We start from the raw sequence: 22,384 nt of genomic DNA on the forward strand, positions 1-22,384 counted from the left end.
GCCCAGAGCTGCATTGGCAATAAACAGACCCAGGGCAAGGCTGGGGTCCCTGCTAAGCACAGCTCCCTCCTGCAGGGTCCTGTGTGCCCCCAGGGCTGGGCAGGACCCCCCCCACTCACCTGTGGGAACAGAGGCCGCTCCTCCCTGACCTTCTTCAGGCAATCTGCCACCAGCCTCTTCATGGCCTTGGGGCAGTTCTTGTACAGCTTGCTGAGGTCTGGGGAAGCGTAGCCCCTGCCAACCATGAAAATGATCTGCAAAACAACCCCCACAACAGCCAGGTCACACAGGGGCAGCTGTGCTGAACCCAGCCCCACAGGGCACTGCCCAACAGCACAGACCAACACAAATATTCAATATTCCAAGGCTGCACAATAGTTACTGGGTTTTTCCCTCAGTAAAAAGCACCAAATCCAATCTTCCTGATGTAGCAGCAGGATATTTAACCCCAAAATGGGAATTTCCCATAACTGCAAATGTATACAGCAGTGTTTTACTGTGCAGCAGTAACCTGTATTACCAGGGCACTTCAAATGTTTATGAACAACGAATTTTCTCCTTTGAGCACCTGCCCTGCCAATCCTGAGGTGAACTCTCATTCACTGCTGACAGCAGGCAGGCTGGCAGCACCACCTCAGCTGGTTTAATAAATAACAAATGTGCATTTCTGCAGGCCAGGGGATGTGCCTGGGTGTGGGATCTCAGCCCCTCAGCACTGAGGTGTCACCGAGAGCACCCTTGGGGGGCTCGGGAGTCCTGGAATGTTCCAGAAGTGTCTGGTGGCTGGACTTTGATCCTACACAGGAGACGACACCTGTATGAGGACAGGAGGGTTTCACCGGGGTGAATGGTGAAGGGATTGGTTAATTAGAGGGTGAGACACAGGGTTTAGGATTTCTGTACAGGGGGGTTTAGAGAAGTAAGATGGAGGAATTGGGGCGTGTCCTGTCCTTCTTCTTCTTCTTCTTCTCCTCCATCTTCTGTGGTGATGGTGGCACTTTGGGATTGGTCATTACTAAAAGTGCACCGGGCAATAAGGGTGAAAGGTATTGGGGAAAAATGATAAATATTGTACATGTAACAATGGGTATAAAGATAGGTGACCGCCCGGAGGGCAGCACAGTGTGCTCATGGCTGGCTGCTGAGCAGAGCTCTGTCGGGCCGAGAGAAAATCTTTTAGATAAACAATTAATAAACACCGAGACCGAGAAAAGAACTGAAGCCTCTTCTCGTCCTTTGATCCGCGGCTGCCCCAAGGCCACCCCGAAAACCCGACAGCTGGGCTGCCCCAGGGGCTCCCACCTGATCCCTGTTGTTGATGTGGGAGTAGGGCAGCTCCCCTGTCATCAGCTCGTAGAGCACTATTCCATAGGAGTAGACGTCTGACTGGAAGCTGAAGGGGTTGCTGTCCTGCATGCGGATCACCTCGGGCGCCTGAGGGGGCAAACACAGACACAGCTCAGCAGCAGCACCGAGCCAGGAGAGCTCTGGGAGCACAGACTGAGCCCAGCTGGGAATCACTGAGCCAAGGGCACCCAGAGCCTGGGGAGTTCACCTGCAGCTCTGCAGGAGCTCAGGCAGGGCCACTCCACATCTTATTATCAGTACAGCACACCAAAAAATCAATGCTTCACCTGAACAAGCATTTTGCCACTAGAAAAAAATATTAATATTTGGATTTGCAACATTTACTGACTCCTGTTACACCTTACACAGAACTGAGCCTGAGTTGCACCATCAGTTCTTCAACTGGTATCAAGGTTAAAAGGGAAAATACAAAACTCTCATTTCTTGTAAACTGATACCAAAGCTTGGTCAGGAAATGTGAAAGCCAAACACAACCAGCACATACTGAACAGATCAGGGAAGAAATGCAGGAACATTTTAACATTTTGCATATTTCCTAGTTTAACATATCTCCAAAGTTTGATGAGGTTACCTAAGGCTCTGGAAAAGTTCAGGCTACTCCACATCTAATTAAAATTATCAATACAGTTCAGAGACACAAAAAATCCAGCATTTTGCAATTAGAAAAAAATAATAATATTTGGATTTGCAACATTTACTGACTCCTGTTACACCTCACACAGAACTGAGCCTGAGTTGCACCATCAGTTCTTCAACTGGTATCAAGGTTAAACAAATATATATATATATATATATATATATGTTTATATATTTAAATATATAAGTATCTAAAAATATGTATTAAAATATTTCTAAAATACAAAATTTTCATCTCTTGTAAACTGATACCAAAGCTTGGTCAGGAAATGTGAAAGCCAAACACAACCAGCACCTACTGAACAGATCAGGGAAGAAATGCAGGAACATTTTAACATCTTTGCCAATTATGAAGCTTCTTAAAATAAACACTGTCAGATGAGTGAGCAAAACAAGGTGTGAGCCACCAGAAGAATTTTCCCCATTGGCTGAGATTTTTTCTCCCCCCTAGAGAATCCCCTCAGAATTATTAAGCAGCAATGAGGGATCACAGGAGCTTCCAAGGAAACAGAAACAACCTCCCCTCCTGTGACAGCTCAGCAAAGATGGGCTACAAATGACTCAAATAAATACAATTTTTTTAATGCCTGCAATGAGCAAATATGCAAGGTTTTCTTTCCCAAACTCTGTTTCATGTACACAAATACATTGCATTGGGTAAATTAATTTTAAATCCTTTTTTTTTTAAGAAAAGCTTTTAAAATTTGGCGCTTTTTTGCACAATTTTTTTTAGAGAAAAGAACATTTCTGCTTCTGGACCTCTGTTTGAGGGGATGTGTGTATTTCACAGAGCACAAAGCAGGGGATGTTTGCTCACCATCCACAGGATGGAGCCCGTGGGCTGCTCCACCTGCTGGGACCCGCTCCACCTGGATTTCACCGTCGCCAGCCCAAAGTCTCCGATTTTCACTGTCAGGCCTTCATGAAGAAATATATCTGTGCCTTGGTTAAAGAAACTGCACAGAACTGAGTCAAACATTGGGTATTTTCTGACCTGACTTGTTTTATTGAAAGCTGCTGGGAGCTGTATGGGAAACAAAGGAAAAGGGATTTTAAATGAACATTTAACACCAAACCAGAGCAATGCTCAGCAGCATTTGCAGATTTATCTTTATGGTGAGCCAGGACAGAAATCAACAGTTCATTGCCATCCATGGCTGCAGCTCCTTAAAAAACTGAGAAAGGGAAACAGCTCAGAGGTCTCAAACTCAGAAAAGAAAATTAAGAAAAAAGCAATTACAAGGAGAAATAAGTATCAAAATAAAATCCATTTCCATAAAGTTCTCTGGCAGATCTGCTGAGGTTTAACTATGATTTTAACTGCAAATATATCCACATTATTTATAATTATCTCCTTCATGGATCTGTCACATATATATATATACACATATATACATATATATATACACACATATATACATATATATATACACATATATACATACACATATATATATATAATGTGTATATATAAAATGTGTATATATATAATGTATATATTAAACATATGTATATATAATTATATATAATATGCATTTTATATATAAACATATTTATAATATATATTAAATACATATATGTTAAAATAACCCCAGCACCTTCTCTGCTGGGTTTATTTTAAGAAGTTATCATTTAATGATTTGACTTAGGAATGCTGCAAGTTCAAGAAGATAATTCAGAAATATAAACATGACTGACTTTGTCATTTCTATGTCAGGAGCAGAGCAAACTTATTTCACAAAAATGATCATCATTAACTAGGAATCACAAATTTCTGGCCTCCTATACTGTAAAATAATTGTAGTTTTTTTTAACTGAAAATGGAATTCACTGACACTGTGGAACTCCTGAACTTGGCAGATTTTTTATGATGACATTTGCCAAAACATCCTGGTCCCATCTGCTGGAAGGAAGCCCCAGTTCCCATCTCCAGGGATGTTCTGGTAATTCCAAAATCAGGCATTTCAAAGGTGAAAGAAACCAGCTCACAACATTTTCACTCCAGATGTCTTACTGAATATTGATTTTTGCACAAAATCTAATGGTAAAAGGCTGCCTTTCCTTGAGTTTAAAGTAAGGATTTTGGCTTCATTTCTGCCAGCTATGTGAGGAGTTTTAAACACACTAAAAACACCCAAGAGGCAGAAACAAACCCATGTGTGCACACACAGCTCCCATCAGTGAGAGCAGCGTGTGGGGACCAGACTGAATAAACCAAATTTCAGTAAAATAAGAGAATTCTGGAGCACAACTGCTGCACATCCTTATCCCAAGTGTGGTGAACAAGCACAGATGTCCTGTGAAGTCCTTGCTGGCTCATCAACAGGGATTGCCCATTAGTAGGTGTATATATATATAAATATATTTTAAAAAGCTGCTGCAACCCCCACAGAAAGCAAACTCCACATGACCATTAAGAAATCCCTTCCCAGCAGAGAATGGAGACTCAGGAAGGATACTATTGGATTTCATGTCTCTGTGGATGATGTTCTTTGCATGTAAATAGCTGTGAAGGGAAAAGCACAAGAGCCATTAGCAGGGCTGCTCACAAACAAACAGCATTTTCATTGCCCCCAGACACTTCATTCAGTTTATCCCACACCCAAACCCTTCTGGCTTTCCACAAATCTACCTTGGGAACAAAGAAATGGAGCTGTGCTCAGTGCAGTGAGGAAATGCCAGGAAGGAGTGGCACAAATTCATTAACCCTGGGAGCCTGGGGCAGTGCCCACAGCCATGGGCTCTGTGCTGGGGCTGGGGCTGGGGCTGGGGCTGGGGCTGGCTGCTCCAAACGGGCACTGAAACCTGCCCAGATCCTGGAGGCTGCTCCAAACGGGCACTGAAACCTGCCCAGATCCTGGGGGCTGCTCCCCATGGACATTTACCCTGCCCAGATCCTGGAATCTGCTCCCCATGGACATTTACCCTGCCCAGATCCTGGAATCTGCTCCCAATGGACATTTACCCTGCCCAGACCCTGCAGTCTGCTCCCAATGGACATTTACCCTGCCCAGACCCTGCAGTCTGCTCCCCATGGGCATTTACCCTGCCCAGATCCTGGAGTCAGCTCCCAATGCACATTTACCCTGCCCAGACCCTGCAGTCTGCCCAAATGGACATTTACCCTGCCCAGACCCTGCAGTCTGCTCCCCATGGACATTTACCCTGCCCAGACCCTGCAGGCTGCTCCCCATGGACATTTACCCTGCCCAGATCCTGGAATCTGCTCCCCATGGACATTTACCCTGCCCAGATCCTGGAATCTGCTCCCCATGGACATTTACCCTGCCCAGATCCTGGAATCTGCTCCCAATGCACATTTACCCTGCCCAGACCCTGCAGTCTGCTTTGCAAACCCGGGCCCTGAGTCTGCAGCTGCTCCTGTGCTCGCAGCATCAGAGGCAGGGCTGAAAGCAGAGCTGGAAATGCTTCCAGAAACATCTGGGTGAGTGCTGGGGAACAGAGCAGCCACCCCTCAGCCCACAGAGCACCCATCAGGGTGTCAGACACTGCAGGGTTACACTGGCACAGGGAGGAAAAGCTCCCTCATTCTCAATTTGCAGCAGCATTCATCTGCTCACTGCAGCAGAGCTCAGGCTGGACACGGGGATAGAGAAAGGGGGAAGGGGAAAAGGGAAAAAAGGGGGGGAAAGGGGGGGAAAAGGGGGGGAAAAGGGGGGGAAAAAGGGGGAAAAAAGGGGGGGAAAAAGGGGGAAAAAAGGGGGGAGAAAAAGGGGGGAGAAAAAGGGGGGAGAAAAAGGGGGGAGAAAAAGGGGGGAGAAAAAGGGGGGAGAAAAAGGGGGGAGAAAAAGGGGGGAGAAAAAGGGGGGAGAAAAAGGGGGGAGAAAAAGGGGGGAGAAAAAGGGGGGAGAAAAAGGGGGGAGAAAAAGGGGGGAGAAAAAGGGGGGAGAAAAAGGGGGGAGAAAAAGGGGGGAGAAAAAGGGGGGAGAAAAAGGGGGGAGAAAAAGGGGGGAGAAAAAGGGGGGAGAAAAAGGGGGGAGAAAAAGGGGGGAGAAAAAGGGGGGAGAAAAAGGGGGGAGAAAAAGGGGGAGAAAAAGGGGGGAGAAAAAGGGGGGGGAAAAAAGGGGGGGAAAAAAGGGGGGGAAAAAAGGGGGGGAAAAAAGGGGGGGAAAAAAGGGGGGGAAAAAAAGGGGGGGAAAAAGGGGGGAAAAAGGGGGGGGAAAAAGGGGGGGAAAAAGGGGGGGAAAAAAGGGGGGGAAAAAAGGGGGGGGAAAAAGGGGGGGAAAAAAGGGGGGGAAAAAAGGGGGGGAAAAAAGGGGGGGAAAAAGGGGGGGGGAAAAGGGGGGGAAAAAGGGGGGGAAAAAAGGGGGGGAAAAAGGGGGGGGAAAAAGGGGGGGGGAAAAAGGGGGGGAAAAAAGGGGAAAAAAGGGGAAAAAAGGGGGAAAAAGGGGGGAAAAAGGGGGAAAAAGGGGGAAAAAGGGGGAAAAAGGGGGAAAAAGGGGGAAAAATGGGGAAAAATGGGGAAAAATGGGGAAAAAGGGGAAAAAGGGGAAAAAGGGGAAAAAAGGGGAAAAAAGGGGAAAAAAGGGGGAAAAAGGGGGAAAAGGTGGGAAAAGGGGGGAAAAGGGGGAAAAAAGGGGGAAAAAGGGGGGGAAAAGGGGGGAAAAAAGGGGAAAAAAAAAGGGGGAAAAAAGGGGGAAAAGGGGGAGAAAAGGGGGGAGAAAGGGGGAAAAAGGGGGGAAAAAGGAAAGGGGGGAAAAGGAAAAGGGGGGGAAAAGGGGGAGAAAAGGGAAAAAAGGGGGGGAAAAGGGAAAAAAGGGGGAGAAAAGGGAAAAAGGGGGGGGAAGGGAAAAAGGGGGGGAAAGGGAAAAAAGGGGGAGAAAAGGGAAAATGGGGAAAAAAGGGAAGGGGGAAAAAAGGAAAAGGGGGAATAAGGAAAAGGGGGGAAAAGGGGGAGAAAAGGGAAAAAGGGGGAAAAGGGAAAAAAGGGGAAAAAGGGGAAAAAGGGCAAACAGGAAAGGAAGGAAGGGGCAAACAGGGAAAGGGAAGGCTCTCACTCCATGCCCTGGGCCGTCTGGCGCGCGATGTCGATCAGCTGGAACATCTGGAACTTGGTCTCCTGCACGTGCAGGTGTTTGTAGAGGCTGCTGCCCTCACACCACTGGGTGACAATGGCCAGGTTGTCCTTGGTCATGTAGCCCATGAAGAGCAGGATGTTCACGTGCCGGGTCTTCCTGCCAGAGGGGCACCAAGAGAAATCAGTGGCTGCAGCCAAAGTGCCCTCCTGGCTGGAGGCACCTCATCCCTGCAGCCCCAGCTCAGGGGGGGAGTCAGGTCTGGCCTCACAGATAATTAAAATACAACACAGTTGCCATTTTCTGTTTGTCAGCTGGTTTTTTTTGTATTTTAGTTACAATTCTCCTTTTAGTTATTTGAAATCAACATTGAAGACAAGGATGTCTGAAAACTCAAATGGTTTGACATCAACAAGCAACAGCCCCACCTGCAAGTGGGGTTAGAAATGACAGGAATGGCAGAAATCACCCTGGAAGCTGGGGAAAAGCCCAGCTTTAGGTGGAAGACTGAAGACTTCCTTCCACCCCCAATTCTGCTTTCACAAACCAGAGCTTTTCTTTCCACCCCCAATTTTTCCCCATTCCCAGCTGCTTTCACAAACCACAACCTTTCCCTCCACCCCAAATTTTTCCCCATTCCCAGCTGCTTTCAGAAGCCAGAGCTTTTCTTTCCACCCCCAATTTTTCCCCATTCCCAAATGCTTTCAGAAGCCAGAGCTTTTCCTTCTATCCCAACTTTTCCCCATTCCCAGCTGCTTTCAAAGACCAGAGCTTTTCTTTCCACCCCTGATTTTTCCCCAAGAGAAACCAAAGGATAGCTGTAAACCCTCAAGGAATTATCAGGTGAGGAGATGGTTTTTTATCTATCTACTTGGTTCATTTTCAGCAGTAACATCCCAGACACTAAAAACCCTCAGGATCTGAAAGCAGAGAACAGTTACACTCAGCAGTGCATGTGCTTAAGGAAAAAAAATTATTATGCTGCAATCTGAAGAGGAATTCAAACTTCAACACTTGAAGAGTTCAAATGTGGTGAGAGTTAGGGCAGAAATTATAAATGCCCACCTTCCCTGCCCAGTGTGGGCTGAGCAAGGTGGGTGTTAGGAATAAAAAATAAAATAGGAATAAAATAGGAATAAAAAACAAAAATACACTGAGCTAGGACTTTTTTATTCTTCTCTGGAAATCTGCTGTTTGTGCACAGAATATTGGGCCAGAAGGCTCCAGGGAGGCAAATGGAATATCAGAATTTAGCAGTGAACACCAACTCACCTCAGGACAGCCACTTCATTCCTGAAAGCCTGGAACTGCTCTGGGGTTGGGTCTACAACCTTTAGGATCTTCACTGCTACATCCCCTGGAAATACAATTACCACAAATTTATTCCAAGTGCAGCTTTCCTTTCCTCCTCAAAATAACAGAAATGAACAATGAAACTCAAATCCCTCATCTGTGCACAGCACACCTCTACTAAAGGGTCAAATTTCCCTGCAAATTCCTGTGGTATCAAGCAATTAATTGAGCTGAATTTCAGTCTGATGGAAAAAGCCATTAATTAATTATTTACATATTTCACTTCTATTTTTAAGGGAAAAAAATCCCTTAAATTTTTATTCCCTCCTTTTGGCAGGACATATGTACACACACCTTTGTGGTTTTATTAGCAAATTTAAATACTGAAGTGTTTTACATAAAAACTTCATCTGAGCACATCAGAAAACCCAACAGCTCCCCTTCATGCAGAATTTCATTAATTAGTTAATTCTTGAAGAGGTGTGAATGTTCTACTAAAATAAATCATAATATGAATTTAGCGTTTATTACAAAATCTGATTGAAATCATTTTTCCCCTTGATTTCTGTGTCCCATAATGAAAATCAGAACCTGTTCATTATTTTTAGTGTAACAATATTGCTTCCCTTGCTGCTGACAGCACCTGGGCTTTGAGACATGCAAGTATTTACTCATTAAAAACAGAGGGCAGCAGGTGAGTTTCCAGATTTGTTTTTTCAGTTTGTTTTTTTTTTTTCCTGACAATACTGCCATTTAAATTAGAGCCTTGAGGGGTTTCTGTGTGTTTCTGCTCAAAATCACAAGCCATGAATTTGGAAACGAATTCTGCAGCTTTGCAGGGTGCCTGTTTTCAAAATATCCCCACTACACATCAAACTCTCACATTAATCATTTTTCCATTGAAAAAACTCCACCATTTATTTATGCTGATTTCCTTTCCATGCTAATTAAACCACAAAGGTTTTAAGAGAAGCTAAATGTAACTGAACAGCAGGCTGTGGAATTTCCCAGCTAACAGCAAAGAAACCCTTTTCAGAAAGGAACCTGGGCTGGAACGTGGCAGTGAGGAGATCAGAGCAGTGGGAATGGAGGTGCAGCTGTGAGACTGAGGGCTGGTGTCTGAGCTGTGCTGGAACCCCAGGGCTGCTCTCACACAGCACATCCTGCTCCTGCCTGGCCCTTGGCTGAAGGATCAGCACCCAGCAGCAATAAACCCATTTTCCCTCTTTTTTTGGAGGCAGATGAGCACCCAGCACCCCTGAATCCATTCTCCCTGTGCCTTTGGTGAAGGATCAGCACCCAGCAGCAATAAATCCATTTTTCCTTTGGTGGAAGAATGAGCACCCAGCACCCCAAGATCCATTTCCCCTGTGCCCTTGGTGAAGGATCAGCACAGAGCATCCCAAATCCATTCTCCCTGTGCCTTTGGTGGCAGATGAGCACCCAGCAGTCCTAAATCCATTCTCCCTTTGGTGGCAGGTGAGCACTCAACAGCAATAAATCCATTTCTCTGTGCCTTTGGAGGCAGATGAGCACCCAGCCAGGTACAATAAATCCATTTTCTCTGTGCCTCCAGTGAAGGATGAGCACCCAGCACCCCAAAATCAATTTTCCCTTTGGAGTCAGCTGAGCCCCCAGCACCCCCAGATCCATTTCCTCTGTGCCTTTGGTGAAGGATGAGCATCCAGCACCCCAAAATCCATTTCCCCTCTTTCTTTGGAGGCAGATGAGCACCCAGCACCCCTAAATCCATTCTCCCTCTTCCCTTGGTGAAGGATCAGCACCCAGCAGCAATAAATCCCTTTTCCCTTTGGTGGCAGATGAGCACCCAGCACCCCAAAATGCCTTCTCCCTTTGGTGAAGGATGAGCATCCAGCACCCCAAAATCCATTTTCCCTGTGCCTTTGAAGGCAGATGAGCACCCAGCAGCAATAAATCCCTTTTCCCTTTGGTGGTAAATGAGCACTCAGCACCCTAAACCCATTCTCCCTGTTCCCTCAGGGAAAGATGAGCACCCAGCACCCCAAGATCCCTTTTCCCTTTGGTGAAGGATGAGCATCCAGCACCCCTAAACCCATTCTTCCTGTACCTTTGGAGGCAGAAGAGCACCCAGCAGCAATAAATCCATTTTTCCTTTGGTGGAAGAATGAGCACCCAGCACCCCAAGATCCATTTCCCCTGTGCCCTTGGTGAAGGATCAGCACAGAGCATCCCAAATCCATTCTCCCTGTGCCTTTGGTGGCAGATGAGCACCCAGCAGTCCTAAATCCATTCTCCCTTTGGTGGCAGCTGAGCACCCAGCAGCAATAAATCCATTTTTGTTTTGGAGGCAGCTGAGCACCCAGCCAGGTACAATAAATCCATTTTCTCTGTGCCTCTAGTGAAGGATGAGCACCCAGCACCCCTAAATCCATTCTCCCTGTTCCATTAGTGAAAGAAGAGCACCCAGCAGCAATAAATCCATTTTCCCTTTGGTGGCAGCTGAGCCCCCAGCACCCCAAGATCCATTTCCCCTGTGCCTTTGGAGGCAGCTGAGCCCCCAGCACCCCTTAACCCATTCTCCTTGTTCCCTTAGTGAAGGATGAGCACCCAGCACCCCTAAATCCCTTTTCCCTCTGGAGGCAGCTGAGCCCCCAGCACCCCAAGCTCCACTGTCCCTGGTGCTGCCCCCAGTGCACACTCACCGTGCCACTTGCCCTTGTAAACTGTCCCAAAGGAGCCCGAGCCTATCCTGGTGGAGAGCATCACTTCACTGGCTTCTATCTCCCAGTAATAGCTGGAGTCTCTCTGCCCACGAGGCCTCTGCAACAACAAATCACAGGGATTTCACTGGGAATCACCCCTATTATACACACACAAATAAAATAAACTAAATCACTTCCTTCACACAACTTCCCCCTCACACCCCGAGGGGCTGGTCCTGCAGTTTGGGTTTTGGTTTTTCTCCTCAGTTTGGGAGGGTGGTGGGGGTTTTTAGCAAAAAACCCAAATAAAAAATCACCCCATTTTCTTGGATGTTTATCATGAAGTTTATCATGAAGTTTATCATGATAATTATAAATAAATATATTTATTATGAAGTTTATCATGAAGAACTGTTTATCATGAAGGTCTGCACTAGAAAATTAAACCCTAAGGAACATGTATTTTATGATCAAATATTTTAAAACATCTGAAATATTTAAGAAAGTGGTTTCTTCAAAAGCACAATGCTAAAATTCTGTATTAATCCTAAATTAAATAACATATTTAAATGGCATAAGTCAAACAGATGAGAGCAAAATTCTCAATGTGTGAGCAAAAACTGTGAATCCCACTGAGCAACTGAGTTTTCCTTGTGAAAGCTTAGAAGTCTTCCAAAATTTCAAGATATTATCAATTATTATTCTAACTCTTCTTTCTGCCCCCCTAACTTCAAATCAAACCTTTGAGGGAAAAGTTGCATTTTGTAAAATCTGTTTTTCCCTGAGACATTGGACTGTCCAATGGAAATGAAGGCATTGGAAACAGCACAGTTCAAACAGGGCTAATAAAGCCAATTTTAAATAAATTAAAACTGGATCAAAAGGATGTAACCTATAAAGATTTAAAAGGAAATCCTTGGACCTGCACTGACAATGTCACACCACTGCCTGAAATTCATTTGCAACCCAAAACACTCTGTTCTGAGTATTTATAACCCATTTATAACAGTGCCATCATTCCCCAATTAATGACAATAAATTGCTCCTGTATACACAGGGCAGAGCAATCCAAAATTATCTGCACTTTTCAGTGCAGAAATTCATCCCTGCACCTTTCAGTGCAGAAATTCATCCCTGCACCTTTCAGTGCAGAAATTCATCCCTGCACCTTCCAGTGCAGAAATTCATCCCTGCACCTTTCAGAGTGCAGAAATTCATCCCTGCACCTTTCAGTGCAGAAATTCATCCCTGCACCTTCCAGTGTGCACAAATTCATCCCTGCACCTTTCAGAGTGCAGAAATTCATCCCTGCACCTTTCAGTGTGCAGAAATTCATCCCTGCACCTTTCAGAGTGCAGAAATTCATCCCTGCACCTTTCAGAGTGCAGAAATTCATCCCTGCACCTTCCAGTGTGCAGAAATTCATCCCTGCACCTTTTAGAGTGCAGAAATTCATCCCTGCACCTTTCAGTGTGCACAAATTCATCCCTGCACCTTTTTGTGCAGAAATTCATCCCTGCACCTTTCAGAGTGCAGAAATTCATCCCTGCACCTTTCAGTGCAGAAATTCATCCCTGCACCTTTCAGTGTGCACAAATTCATCCCTCACCACTCCTCCCAGCACACTTGTAACTCATTTTTGAATTAAAGCAAACACCATACTTACAATTTTGTTTTTTTCTTGTGTGTTAGATGCAGGGGCTCTCTCTCTTTGGGCTGGGACTGGGGTTTTAGGCTGAGACCAGCCAGTTGGGCTCATATTGTTAGGACTTCCAGACAGAGCAGAGGGTGAGGCTTTGAGACAGAAACACAAGAAAACAGTTGATGAACAAGAAAACAACCAAATCAAATCATATGAGAAAATGTTTCATTTTTGAAAGCATACCTGATTCACTATGGCTTCGAATTGCATCCTGCAACAGAGAAAATGGACACTAAAGTGAATAAAGGAACAAGGAGCACCCAGAGGAACAAGCAGGGCTGTGTGGAAATTGCTGGGCCAGTTTCAGTGCAATGCAGCACCGGCCAGCAGCTGCAGGATTGGGGATCTGCTCATCACACCAATCCTGCAGGAAACCCATGCAACTTGTGAATTCTGACAACACAGGGAGGACTCACAGCATACTGAAAGGACTGCTACCATAAAGGAAAGAGAAAAGGGCACAAAACAAGAAGAACCAGCAGCAACAGTGCCTGCATTCCCCTGCACCTCATGCTGGAGCTGCAGGTGTGGGCAGAGCTCCTGGCACGGCTCTGCCCAGGGGACAGCTCCCAAACAGCTGCTGGGGAAAGCAGGACTTTAACCCCCTCCCCAAATATTCCACCTCAGCACCCATGTGAAATAACTGCACACACCTCACCCCAACAGAAGCTACACAAGTGCCCCTACACAAAGGCCTCTCCTTTCCCAAGCACATTCCCACAGGGAATTTGGCATTTGAGCAGTGTTTCACCAGGACAGGGCCACAAGTGTCACCTCATGCCACGGGCACAACACAACTCTAGAGCCATGCACAAGAGAGAGCTGAGCTCTGACAAACAGCACTGCACAGCTTTTCTCACCTGCCTTTGGCATTATCCCAAAGGACAAACAGCAAAGGGAAAATATCCAGGGACTGTGTGAGTACAAAGCAAGAACATGCACTACAGAGAGGTTAAACACTGTCAAAGTAACAGAAGTCAATGCAAATTCTCTAACTAATTAGTAGAATAATAAATGTAAGATTTCATAGGAGGACAGAACAAGCCCACATTGCACTCCAGTTTCAAATTAAGATTATCCTGAGCAAAGATTCAGTTATAAAATACATTTTTAGCTAATTAGTTGCATTCACCCAGGCTGGACTAAGTGCAGCATTCTTGCAGATTGCCATTGCTCCACACCTGAGTGGATTCAAATAAAATCTGCATGGCCAACCAATGAAGAACTCCTCAATTTCCTGATTTTGTTCAATTTAAGGATAATAAAACCTTTCAGAACTCAAATAACAAGTGATTGGCTTTGTACATCAGCCTGAGAATGTAACTGCTTTCAAGGAAGCTGGCAAAGGGTAACTAAAGAATTCAAATTGTTTCTTATCTATGTGGAATTACTTTGAAAAAGTATTTTTGAGCTTCAATCCTGATGTGAATATTTGTTTATTTGCTTCTGAATTCAACAGCAAACAAACCAAACCCCCTGTTCCTATACAAGTGACCCCATCCCCAGGGCTGCAGTCTGATAACTTTATATTGATGGGAAATAAAAACAGTAAAATTGTTCTTAATCTCAGGGCTGTGGATGGGCACAGCCAATAAAAACCATTTCCAGGGGGAAAAGCCACCCCATGGATGTGTTTTGAGAAGGTTTTGTTTAAAGGCTGTTTAATGCATTCTAATCCAAGCCTGTTCACACTGAGAGGATGAATTCAGATTAACTGAACATGAAGCTCTTTATCAATTTGCCTCTTCCAGTAACAGCCTCAATATTTGAGTATAAACATGCTGGCAAGATTCTCATCAGCCCAGGTGCAGATTAAACACTGCAGGTGGACACTGCCATGGCTCACAAGTTCCAGCAATGCTGTTAATGACAGAAAACAGAAGGCACCAAGGAAATACCTACTCTTCCCCTCAAACAAAAGCGTCTGCACCAGGAGCTGGGAGAAGCATTCAGGCTGTTATTCTAGGCCAACACAGTAAGAGATAAAAGAAAAGAACAGAGGAAGTATAAAAAAAATATTTCTAAAAATTAAATGTTAGGCTAAATGAAAGAAAAAGTAAGCTACTTTGCTTGATAAATGATAATTAAGTGCAGTAAAATTTTGAAGTATTCCTGATCAAACCCAGAGGTTCACAAGGATCTATTCTTGGCTAAACCATTTTTTATTATAGTTTTTCTCCTGGTTTATTAGAAAGTCTCTACTACTTCTTTCTGCATTGCTTTGGAGCTTTTTAGAAGCTTTTAGGATGTAACAACTATTTTTATGGTAATGTGAAGATCCAAAATAGAAAGTCTTTGTCTTTACTGCTCTCTATGAAGAATAAAGAAAAAAATGTCTCCTTAAAGACTCATCACTCTACCAGGATCAATAATTCAGATTTTCTTGAGTGCTTCATTGTGGTTTGTACCATCAGAAGCAGCAAAAAGGGCTGGGAGCCAAAGAACCCAGGGAGAAAGGGAGGACACAAACCCAGCTGGCACAGCCTCTGGGCAAAGATGGCTCCTGGGCTGCAGGGCAAGGGCCAGAGGAGCTCCCTCATCCCTTCAGAGGATCTGCAGCTTTCACACCAGTCCATAACTCACAGCTGAAGATGCAGGTGAGCTCACAGTGAAAGGCTTTTGCTTGGCCTCCAGAGTTTTTAAATTATTCCAGAGGCAAAAGCAACAAACAGAGTTTGCTGTCAGTTCAGCATTTCCTGCACACCAGTTTGCTACAGTTATCACAAATCAAAATTAAGGAAACCCAGCCACTTTAGGCCTGATTTCCCACAGCTGTCCCTCACTGCCAGTCTAAGGGAGGAAAATACAAGAAAAAGGTGTTGGAAGGCAAGAAGAGCAGGAACAGAGTGGCTTCAGCCCACAGGCCCAGAGCTGTCATTCATTCCCTTCAGTGGAACACAAACAGATCCCCAGGAAGCTCTGACCCACCCAGACTCAGGGCACCTTCAGTCTAATTGAAAATCAACACCAGCCCCCCACAAACCCAGACTTTCACATTTAGAAGAACATTTTTAGACACATCTAAAAAGCATTCCTTCACAAAACTGCCTAACTGCTAAACCTCCTTGCACACCCCTAGAATTCACCATTACTCCAGCCAAGCTGACAGACAGCAAGAATTACCAATGAGCCCCCTGTGCAAAGGTGTGTCCTGATGCCTCCCCCAGCGAGGCAGCTGAGGAAGATGGTGGGCAGAGGGGAGGAAGGCAGGGAAGGCAGGGCCACAGGGGCAGGGCAGGGCAGCCCTGCTGGGTTACCTCGATGATCCTGCTGTCCACGGGCATGGTGGTGCTGACCATGTGCACGTTGGGGGTGGAGGTGGAGCGCTGCCTCTGGGACAGAGAGCCCTCAGAGGAAGGGCTGGATGGGTTGAAAGTGAAGGCATGAGGTGTGGAATACCTGTGCTGGGAGCTGAGAAGGAAATAGAGACACAAAGGGAGAGTTGTGGTTATTTTTATTTCCCCTCCTGTGAAAAACACTGCTCAATGTTACCTGTCCGAAAGCAATATACACACAATTCCAAGCAGAGAAAAAGCTGGGATTTACACATCAACTAAACTACAGGGTCAGCTGAATCAGTCCCAGTTTAATTTGAAATTAAAATTTTTAAATTTTAAATTTTTAAATTTGAAAAACTTGAAGATCTTGTCAGCTCGCATATTTAATTAGTGTGTTTAGCTGAGGTCTGGTTTTGCTGTTAGGAATTTTGCCACCTCAATCCCCCATCAAATCACATTTAATACACTGACAAAATACTGGCTCTGAGAGATGAATTGAGGACTGTGAAACTAAACAAACTGCTCATTTCAAGCCTGTTAAATGCACAGCTTAAGAGCTAAGCCCTGAATCTGCAAAGCTTTGCAAGACTGTTCAATGGTTTGCACAGAACAGCCAGCAAGGAAGTCATGAAACCCAACACCAGTTAAAAGGAGGCCAAGACTAAAATCCAGCTCAACAAAGAGTTTTAAACCACAGCCAAGGCCACTCAGGCCATGAGGATCCCAAAACACAAATGCATCTCAACTGAAATGGGCCAGCCTTCACAAAGATCTGTAAAGTTAATAACTCACTGCTCAACAACACTGGAAATAAGAGTGAGATAGCAAAGATCAATTCCTGATGCCGTTCCCATTAAAATAAAGAAATAAAGACATAGAACCATTTACAAGTCAGCTACATGCTCTGTGCCTCATTCCTGACCAGACTGCTCAAATGGGTGCAGAAAAAACAAAAGCTGGCCTGCTCTCCTCAGCCTCTAGGATTTCAAGGGAAAGAATACAGGCACGTGTTAGGGTCAGGGGACAGGCCCCTTGGAAAGGGACACAACTTTCATTTCAGCACCTAAAACTACAGGAAACTTCTCTTAAGGTACCAGAATTTGCTTTAAGAGGAGCATATTTTCAGTTCTCACTGTTCTCTCCTTAAATTCCTATCTGTCATCAGAATATCTGAGCATTATTTTAGTTATGGATGTGAATCATCCACCACGAGACACAAACTCTCACTGCACACTACCTGATCAGATAAAATTTATTCACAAAAATACCAAAAGGGAGCCTTGGATTTTCTTAAGCAGGAAAACAAAGGTCTCCAAAAAGCCTTTAATACTCTACCTTGAAATTTTAAGGCTAAAAGCTGAAACTATGAAATCTGAAATCAATGCTTTGGTGGATCTGAGAACAAGAAAGAGCTGTCTGTGATGAAGTGGTGCTGCTGCCTTGCACATTGACCCCAACCTTGCATCAGACTGCTCTGCTTTGGAGGAGCTGGGGGGCTCTGCTTGCTTGGATGGGTTGTTTTGAGAGAAGTGTATTTCCCAAGAGAGAAGTGACAGGAAATACAAGCTTACCTAACAGGTATCCGGGAGACAGACTCCCGCATCCGCCTCATTGTCAAGGGAGGTAGTGCAGGGACACCACTGTCACTGATATTTGAATTTGGGAACAATCTGAAATATCAACAAAAACAATTACAACTTCAACTGCTACACTACCTCCTGTACAATGCTCTTGAAAGCTGAAATTTTAAAGGGCTGTTTCTTTGCAGCATGATTAACTTCATGAACACATTCCTATTTTACATTGTGTTTTTCCTCTGGGTACAACTGAAATCTCTGCAAAGAAAAGTTCCACGTGTTCTTTCCAAACTTGAGAGCCAAAATCTTTTCATATCAGACTTCAGATTTTCCTGAAAGGGTACTTGACACAATTTAGCTCTATTAAAGCCAGGTAGCACCAAGTGGCACAAGTCATCCTGCACCCTTAGTATGAGAAAATGCAGAACCAGGTGATCAAGTTTAGTTAGAAAAAATTATAACCACTAAGAAACAAAAACAATTACAGGCTTTAACACTTTTGCATAAAAGGACTTGTAACATCATAATTTTCAACTTTTTGTAGCTGATATTAGGAAAGTATTACCCTCCATCTGTTTTCTCACTATTCACCATTTTCACCAGAAGCTGAGGTGTAGAACAGGTGAACACTAAATTTCCAACAGCTAAAATCCAACTGAATCATGGCCTGGTTGATTCCTGACATGTGTTTGTGAGAGGAATTGCTGTCCCCTGCTCCAAGGGCATTCAAGGTGTTTGTTTGCTCGTCCCAGAACATTCAAATCCAGAGCAAGAACAAACTGCAGCTGAAGTGCACGGCCTTTGGGGAACAGACACTCATTGCTGGCTGTTGCATGAGCTCAACCCACAATTGTGCTCACAGGGACTGCCTTCCCCACAGCCCCACAGGATCTCTGGGAGCAGACACACAAAAGCAAGAGTCAGCCAGAGTTGCTGGTGCCAGGAGAAAGGAGCAGTCCTTACAAGAGCTGCCTGATGTTGCTCCAGTCCACACACATGGTTGGCACCTTGGTGCTGCAGTGCTCGTGGAATTTGTAGCCGCACGTCTGACAGCGGAAGCCGTTGAGCAGGAACTTCTGGCAGATGTCACAGAAGGCAAGCTTCAGAAATGTCTTCCTGGCCTGGAAAACACAGCCAGGGATTATTAATTAACTAATTAACTCTTCATCAACTGACACTTGGAGCTTCAGAGCCCGACAGAAATAAATAACCATGGTAAAATGGTGTCAGAGCCCCCTGGTTGCTACTGAGCTTAAAACCACACTCAAATATTCTAGAGTGGATTTCCAGGTTGGTTGGACACCTGGAAACTTCAGAAATCCTGAAGGCTTTATTTACAGAACAACCAAACAAAGAGAAAGGAAAGGACAGGTGCTCTGTCAAATGCAAAAGGTGTCAGAGCTGTGTGAGCCAAGAGCTGGGGTTTGTGTTTGTTTTCAGCAGCACCAAGGAGGTGAAACAGCATCAGACTGGAAGGCCCAATTCATTTTTTATATTAGCCAAAACTCTGGGTGTTTATGACTAACCAATATCCCTTGCATGAGAAATCTGTTTCTTAGTAATCAAAACAATAGAAGGAATTTGTACTTTTTTAAAATGGCAGCCTACTTTGTTATTTTAAAAGCTTCTGAAGTATGAAAAGATATTGAAATGAACCAAGGGGGTTCTTCCTCCAGAACCTACTGCAGAGAAAAGCTCCAAATTTCAGCCTCCTCCAGACCTGGAGAAAAATATTCATTTCCTGCTGAGCAGCTGCAGATGACATTTTCTGTAGTTTTTTTAAATGTAATGTAGAAGTAAAGTGACTTTGAGGTTTTGCAAATCAGTCCTAACCCTTCTAATGGATGTAAATTACAATCCTTTAGTATTTAGGATTACCACAATGTATTTCTAGAACAAAACAAGAAAAAAAGCTAAAATATGGGAACAGAGTTCCTTCCCAGGGAGAAGACAATAATGCAAGGTAAAACTGTTAGAGTTGGGCATTATCTCTGCAAAAAAACCCCAAGAATTTTAAAATTTTTTTAAAAATTTAAAAACCCACAAAGCACAAAACCACCTTCTACTTATTTGTTTTGTGTGGAATCAACACAAAACAATATCAATAATTTAAATAATCCATTTTTGAGAAGGAACTACAAAGTAAGGCTGTTCATTCCCCCACAGAACACTCTGTCAAATTACAAGGCAGCATTAGCTCACAAAATAATGTCAGGACCTGCAGAATTAACAGCACCCCTTAATATTCAGTATAAATAATAAATATTGGACCGTCAGTCCAGTAAAGCTGCTGAACTTATCCAGCCTTTTTTGGCTGATGAGCTAGAGACTGAAAATGGAAATTTTCTGCCTTTTCTGGACTTTAAAGACACTGGTATCTTATCACAGTAGTTATAGACACAGGTATTTATGTAAAATAAAAATGGCACTGCGAGGAACATGCACAGTGTGAGCTGAGACAGTCTGGGACACCTGGGGATCACCAGGGTGATAATCACAATTCTGGCATTTCACTGCAAATTGGTATTTAGGGAATGGAATTTGTGGGGAACAGGGGTGAAGGAATCAACCCCAACTTCTGAGAATCCCTGTGTAAGAAAGCCAAAAGCTTTTTAATGCTCACAACATTCTCTGGCCAAATCTGTGGTTCAATAGATAAATTTCCCAGCAGAACAGAGAGCAGGACAAGCTTACAAAATTGTGAGTGGTGAGTGGGACATGGTCAAGGAAATCCACTCGCAGCTCCTCTCCAATCAGGGAGGCAGCGTCTGTGTTCCAATCCAAACGCACTTTCTTCCTGCAAGAGAGAATGGGGACAACAAAATCACTTTGGGGACAAGTCTGGCCTCATCAGCAATTGTGCCTGGTGAGTTTTCTTGAGTAAACTCAAAACAAATACCCAAAAAATCATGGCTAACCTCTTACAGTGAGAGAGATAGATCTCAGTGTCTTTCACTCAAAAAATCAGAAGCAAGTAATCTATTTTTATGCTCATTTTTATCATGTTATTTCTTTATAAAATATCGACATAAAGCACCTGGAAGCTTTAATGGAGTCACAGAAACACCCTTATAAATGTAACAGAAATTACTGTGACACCCTCAGTGACACAAAGGCCATTATCAGGTGCTTGGGCAGGGACTGGTGACCCCAGAATGGCCTCAGCTGCTCAGAGATGGAGCCCCACAAATGCCTGAGGCTGCAGGGAGCTTTAAGGCCAAGGCTGAGGAGGTGGGAAGTGCATTAACTCCATGAGACACCTTCCCTCCCTCAGCTTGTAAAACAACCACTTGGTATTTAACAGCAGCATCCCCAGTCCTACAAATAAATATGGAATATCTGGAGTGAGACTGAAATCCAGATACTGGGAAGCTGTAGAGGAATGCAGAGCCTTAAAACCGAGCACATGGAACTGCTCAGGGCAGTGGGCTAAGAATCACTGACACTGAATTCACCAAGCACAAAGGCAGCACAGAAATGCACCTCAAACATGAAGGAAGGCATCACTTCTTCTAGAGCATGGCAAAACCCTCACTAAGGGGCTGCAAGCACTAGAGGGAACCCCTCCATTTTAAATATTTTCAATATTTAGCTTTAAAACAAAAATGAGATTGCCAATACACAGGAAGCTGACAGAGTTACCCAAGAAGAAGGCAAAGAAAGCAACACAAAGTGTTCACAACCAAATATCAGCCAGAGGGGAAGAACACATTACTGCTGCTATTGCAAAGGCAAGATTTTTACATTCTCTGGAGGAAGTTTCACTCTTACCCCTTGGGCTCAGCAAGAAGTCGAAACACTGCACAGCACTCTGGCTGCAGCCCCCTGACCTTCAGAGCCTTCATCAGACAGTCATGCAGGGTCATCCCATTCCTCACGTTCACCTGGCAGCAAGGGGGACACAACACAACATTTACACACTGCTGCACAGCCTCTTCAAGCTTTTCCAACACCATTTTCTCATTTTCAGAAATTCCAGGAAAGCTGCACAAAGTGCACTCCTGCAAAGTTCTGAAGGCATTTTGTAACTTCTCTGTTGTTTATAATTTCTGAGTTTCTATGAAACGGGATTTTACACAAGCAGGCAGCCTCCAGAAGGAATAGAAATGCAGGCAAATGGAGCTACCTCAAGTACAGAAAAAGGTTTAATTTATATTTCAGGAAACTTTGGGTAAGACTATTATTAGGTACACTCAGCTCCAAGAAACTGAACAGAAGTGTTCCCTCAACAAGTTTCACTTCGGTTTTAACCCCCACACTTCAAGTGAGGAAAATGACAGAAGTGTCATGCAGGAATCATCCAACAATGACTTTTCATGTGGAACATGCTCATGTGCTTTAGAAAATTCCCAGCATTGAGGCAGAGCAGCAGAGCTTCTCAAAATACAGATACAGAGCATATTTTGAATAAACCACATCCTCTGAAACCACCCAGCTGCTGACCACCACTGAACCCCAGTAAGACCCTTTGGAAGGAGGGCATTTCTGGGGGCAGGGCCACCCCCACAGGGGCAGGAGAGCATTGTGAGCCCCCACTCACCACGGTGCGCTGCTTGTTGGGCAGGAAGACGCGGATGGTGTTGCTGGTTTTGGACGTATCCGAGATTTTGCCGTCGTCGGACGCCCGGCGCTGGTACCCAAACTGCTGCACCAGCGTGGGGGAGATGCAGTTGGGGCCATCAAAGACAGAATCCTTCAGGCCAAAGCCATTGCTGATGGTCTTCCAAGCTCCCTGGATGTGCTCCATTGGTGCAGCCTAAGGAATATTGGGGCAGTCAGGGAAACGGGCACGTCCTTCCCTCTGCAGTGG

The 22,384-nt window shown here is 44.6% G+C and overlaps 1 protein-coding gene across 6 annotated transcripts in view; it reads right to left on the reverse strand.

Moving 5' to 3' along the window:
• RAF1 (Raf-1 proto-oncogene, serine/threonine kinase) overlaps nt 1-22,384 on the reverse strand; it is a 50,538-nt gene that overhangs the window by 4,329 nt on the left and 23,825 nt on the right. For 3 of the 6 annotated variants that reach the window (XM_074550148.1, XM_074550147.1, XM_074550146.1), the window contains exons 3-18: nt 22,115-22,330; nt 21,346-21,458; nt 20,269-20,371; nt 18,538-18,695; nt 17,569-17,667; nt 15,977-16,130; nt 14,622-14,681; nt 12,903-12,930; nt 12,684-12,811; nt 11,018-11,135; nt 8,313-8,397; nt 7,023-7,199; nt 4,464-4,510; nt 2,822-2,940; nt 1,303-1,434; nt 120-254 (exon numbers count right to left, since the gene is read on the reverse strand). In XM_074550148.1, the coding sequence (XP_074406249.1) occupies nt 120-254; nt 1,303-1,434; nt 2,822-2,940; nt 4,464-4,510; nt 7,023-7,199; nt 8,313-8,397; nt 11,018-11,135; nt 12,684-12,811; nt 12,903-12,930; nt 14,622-14,681; nt 15,977-16,130; nt 17,569-17,667; nt 18,538-18,695; nt 20,269-20,371; nt 21,346-21,458; nt 22,115-22,321 (1,863 nt within the window). In that variant the 5' untranslated portion in view covers nt 22,322-22,330. The remainder of the gene's footprint in view (nt 1-119; nt 255-1,302; nt 1,435-2,821; nt 2,941-4,463; nt 4,511-7,022; nt 7,200-8,312; nt 8,398-11,017; nt 11,136-12,683; nt 12,812-12,902; nt 12,931-14,621; nt 14,682-15,976; nt 16,131-17,568; nt 17,668-18,537; nt 18,696-20,268; nt 20,372-21,345; nt 21,459-22,114; nt 22,331-22,384) is intronic. The other 3 variants (XM_074550150.1, XM_074550149.1, XM_074550151.1) reach the window with 3 other exon arrangements.

Source organism: Zonotrichia albicollis, chromosome 12 (assembly GCF_047830755.1).
Source record: "Zonotrichia albicollis isolate bZonAlb1 chromosome 12, bZonAlb1.hap1, whole genome shotgun sequence".
Taxonomy (NCBI): Eukaryota; Metazoa; Chordata; class Aves; order Passeriformes; family Passerellidae; genus Zonotrichia; species Zonotrichia albicollis.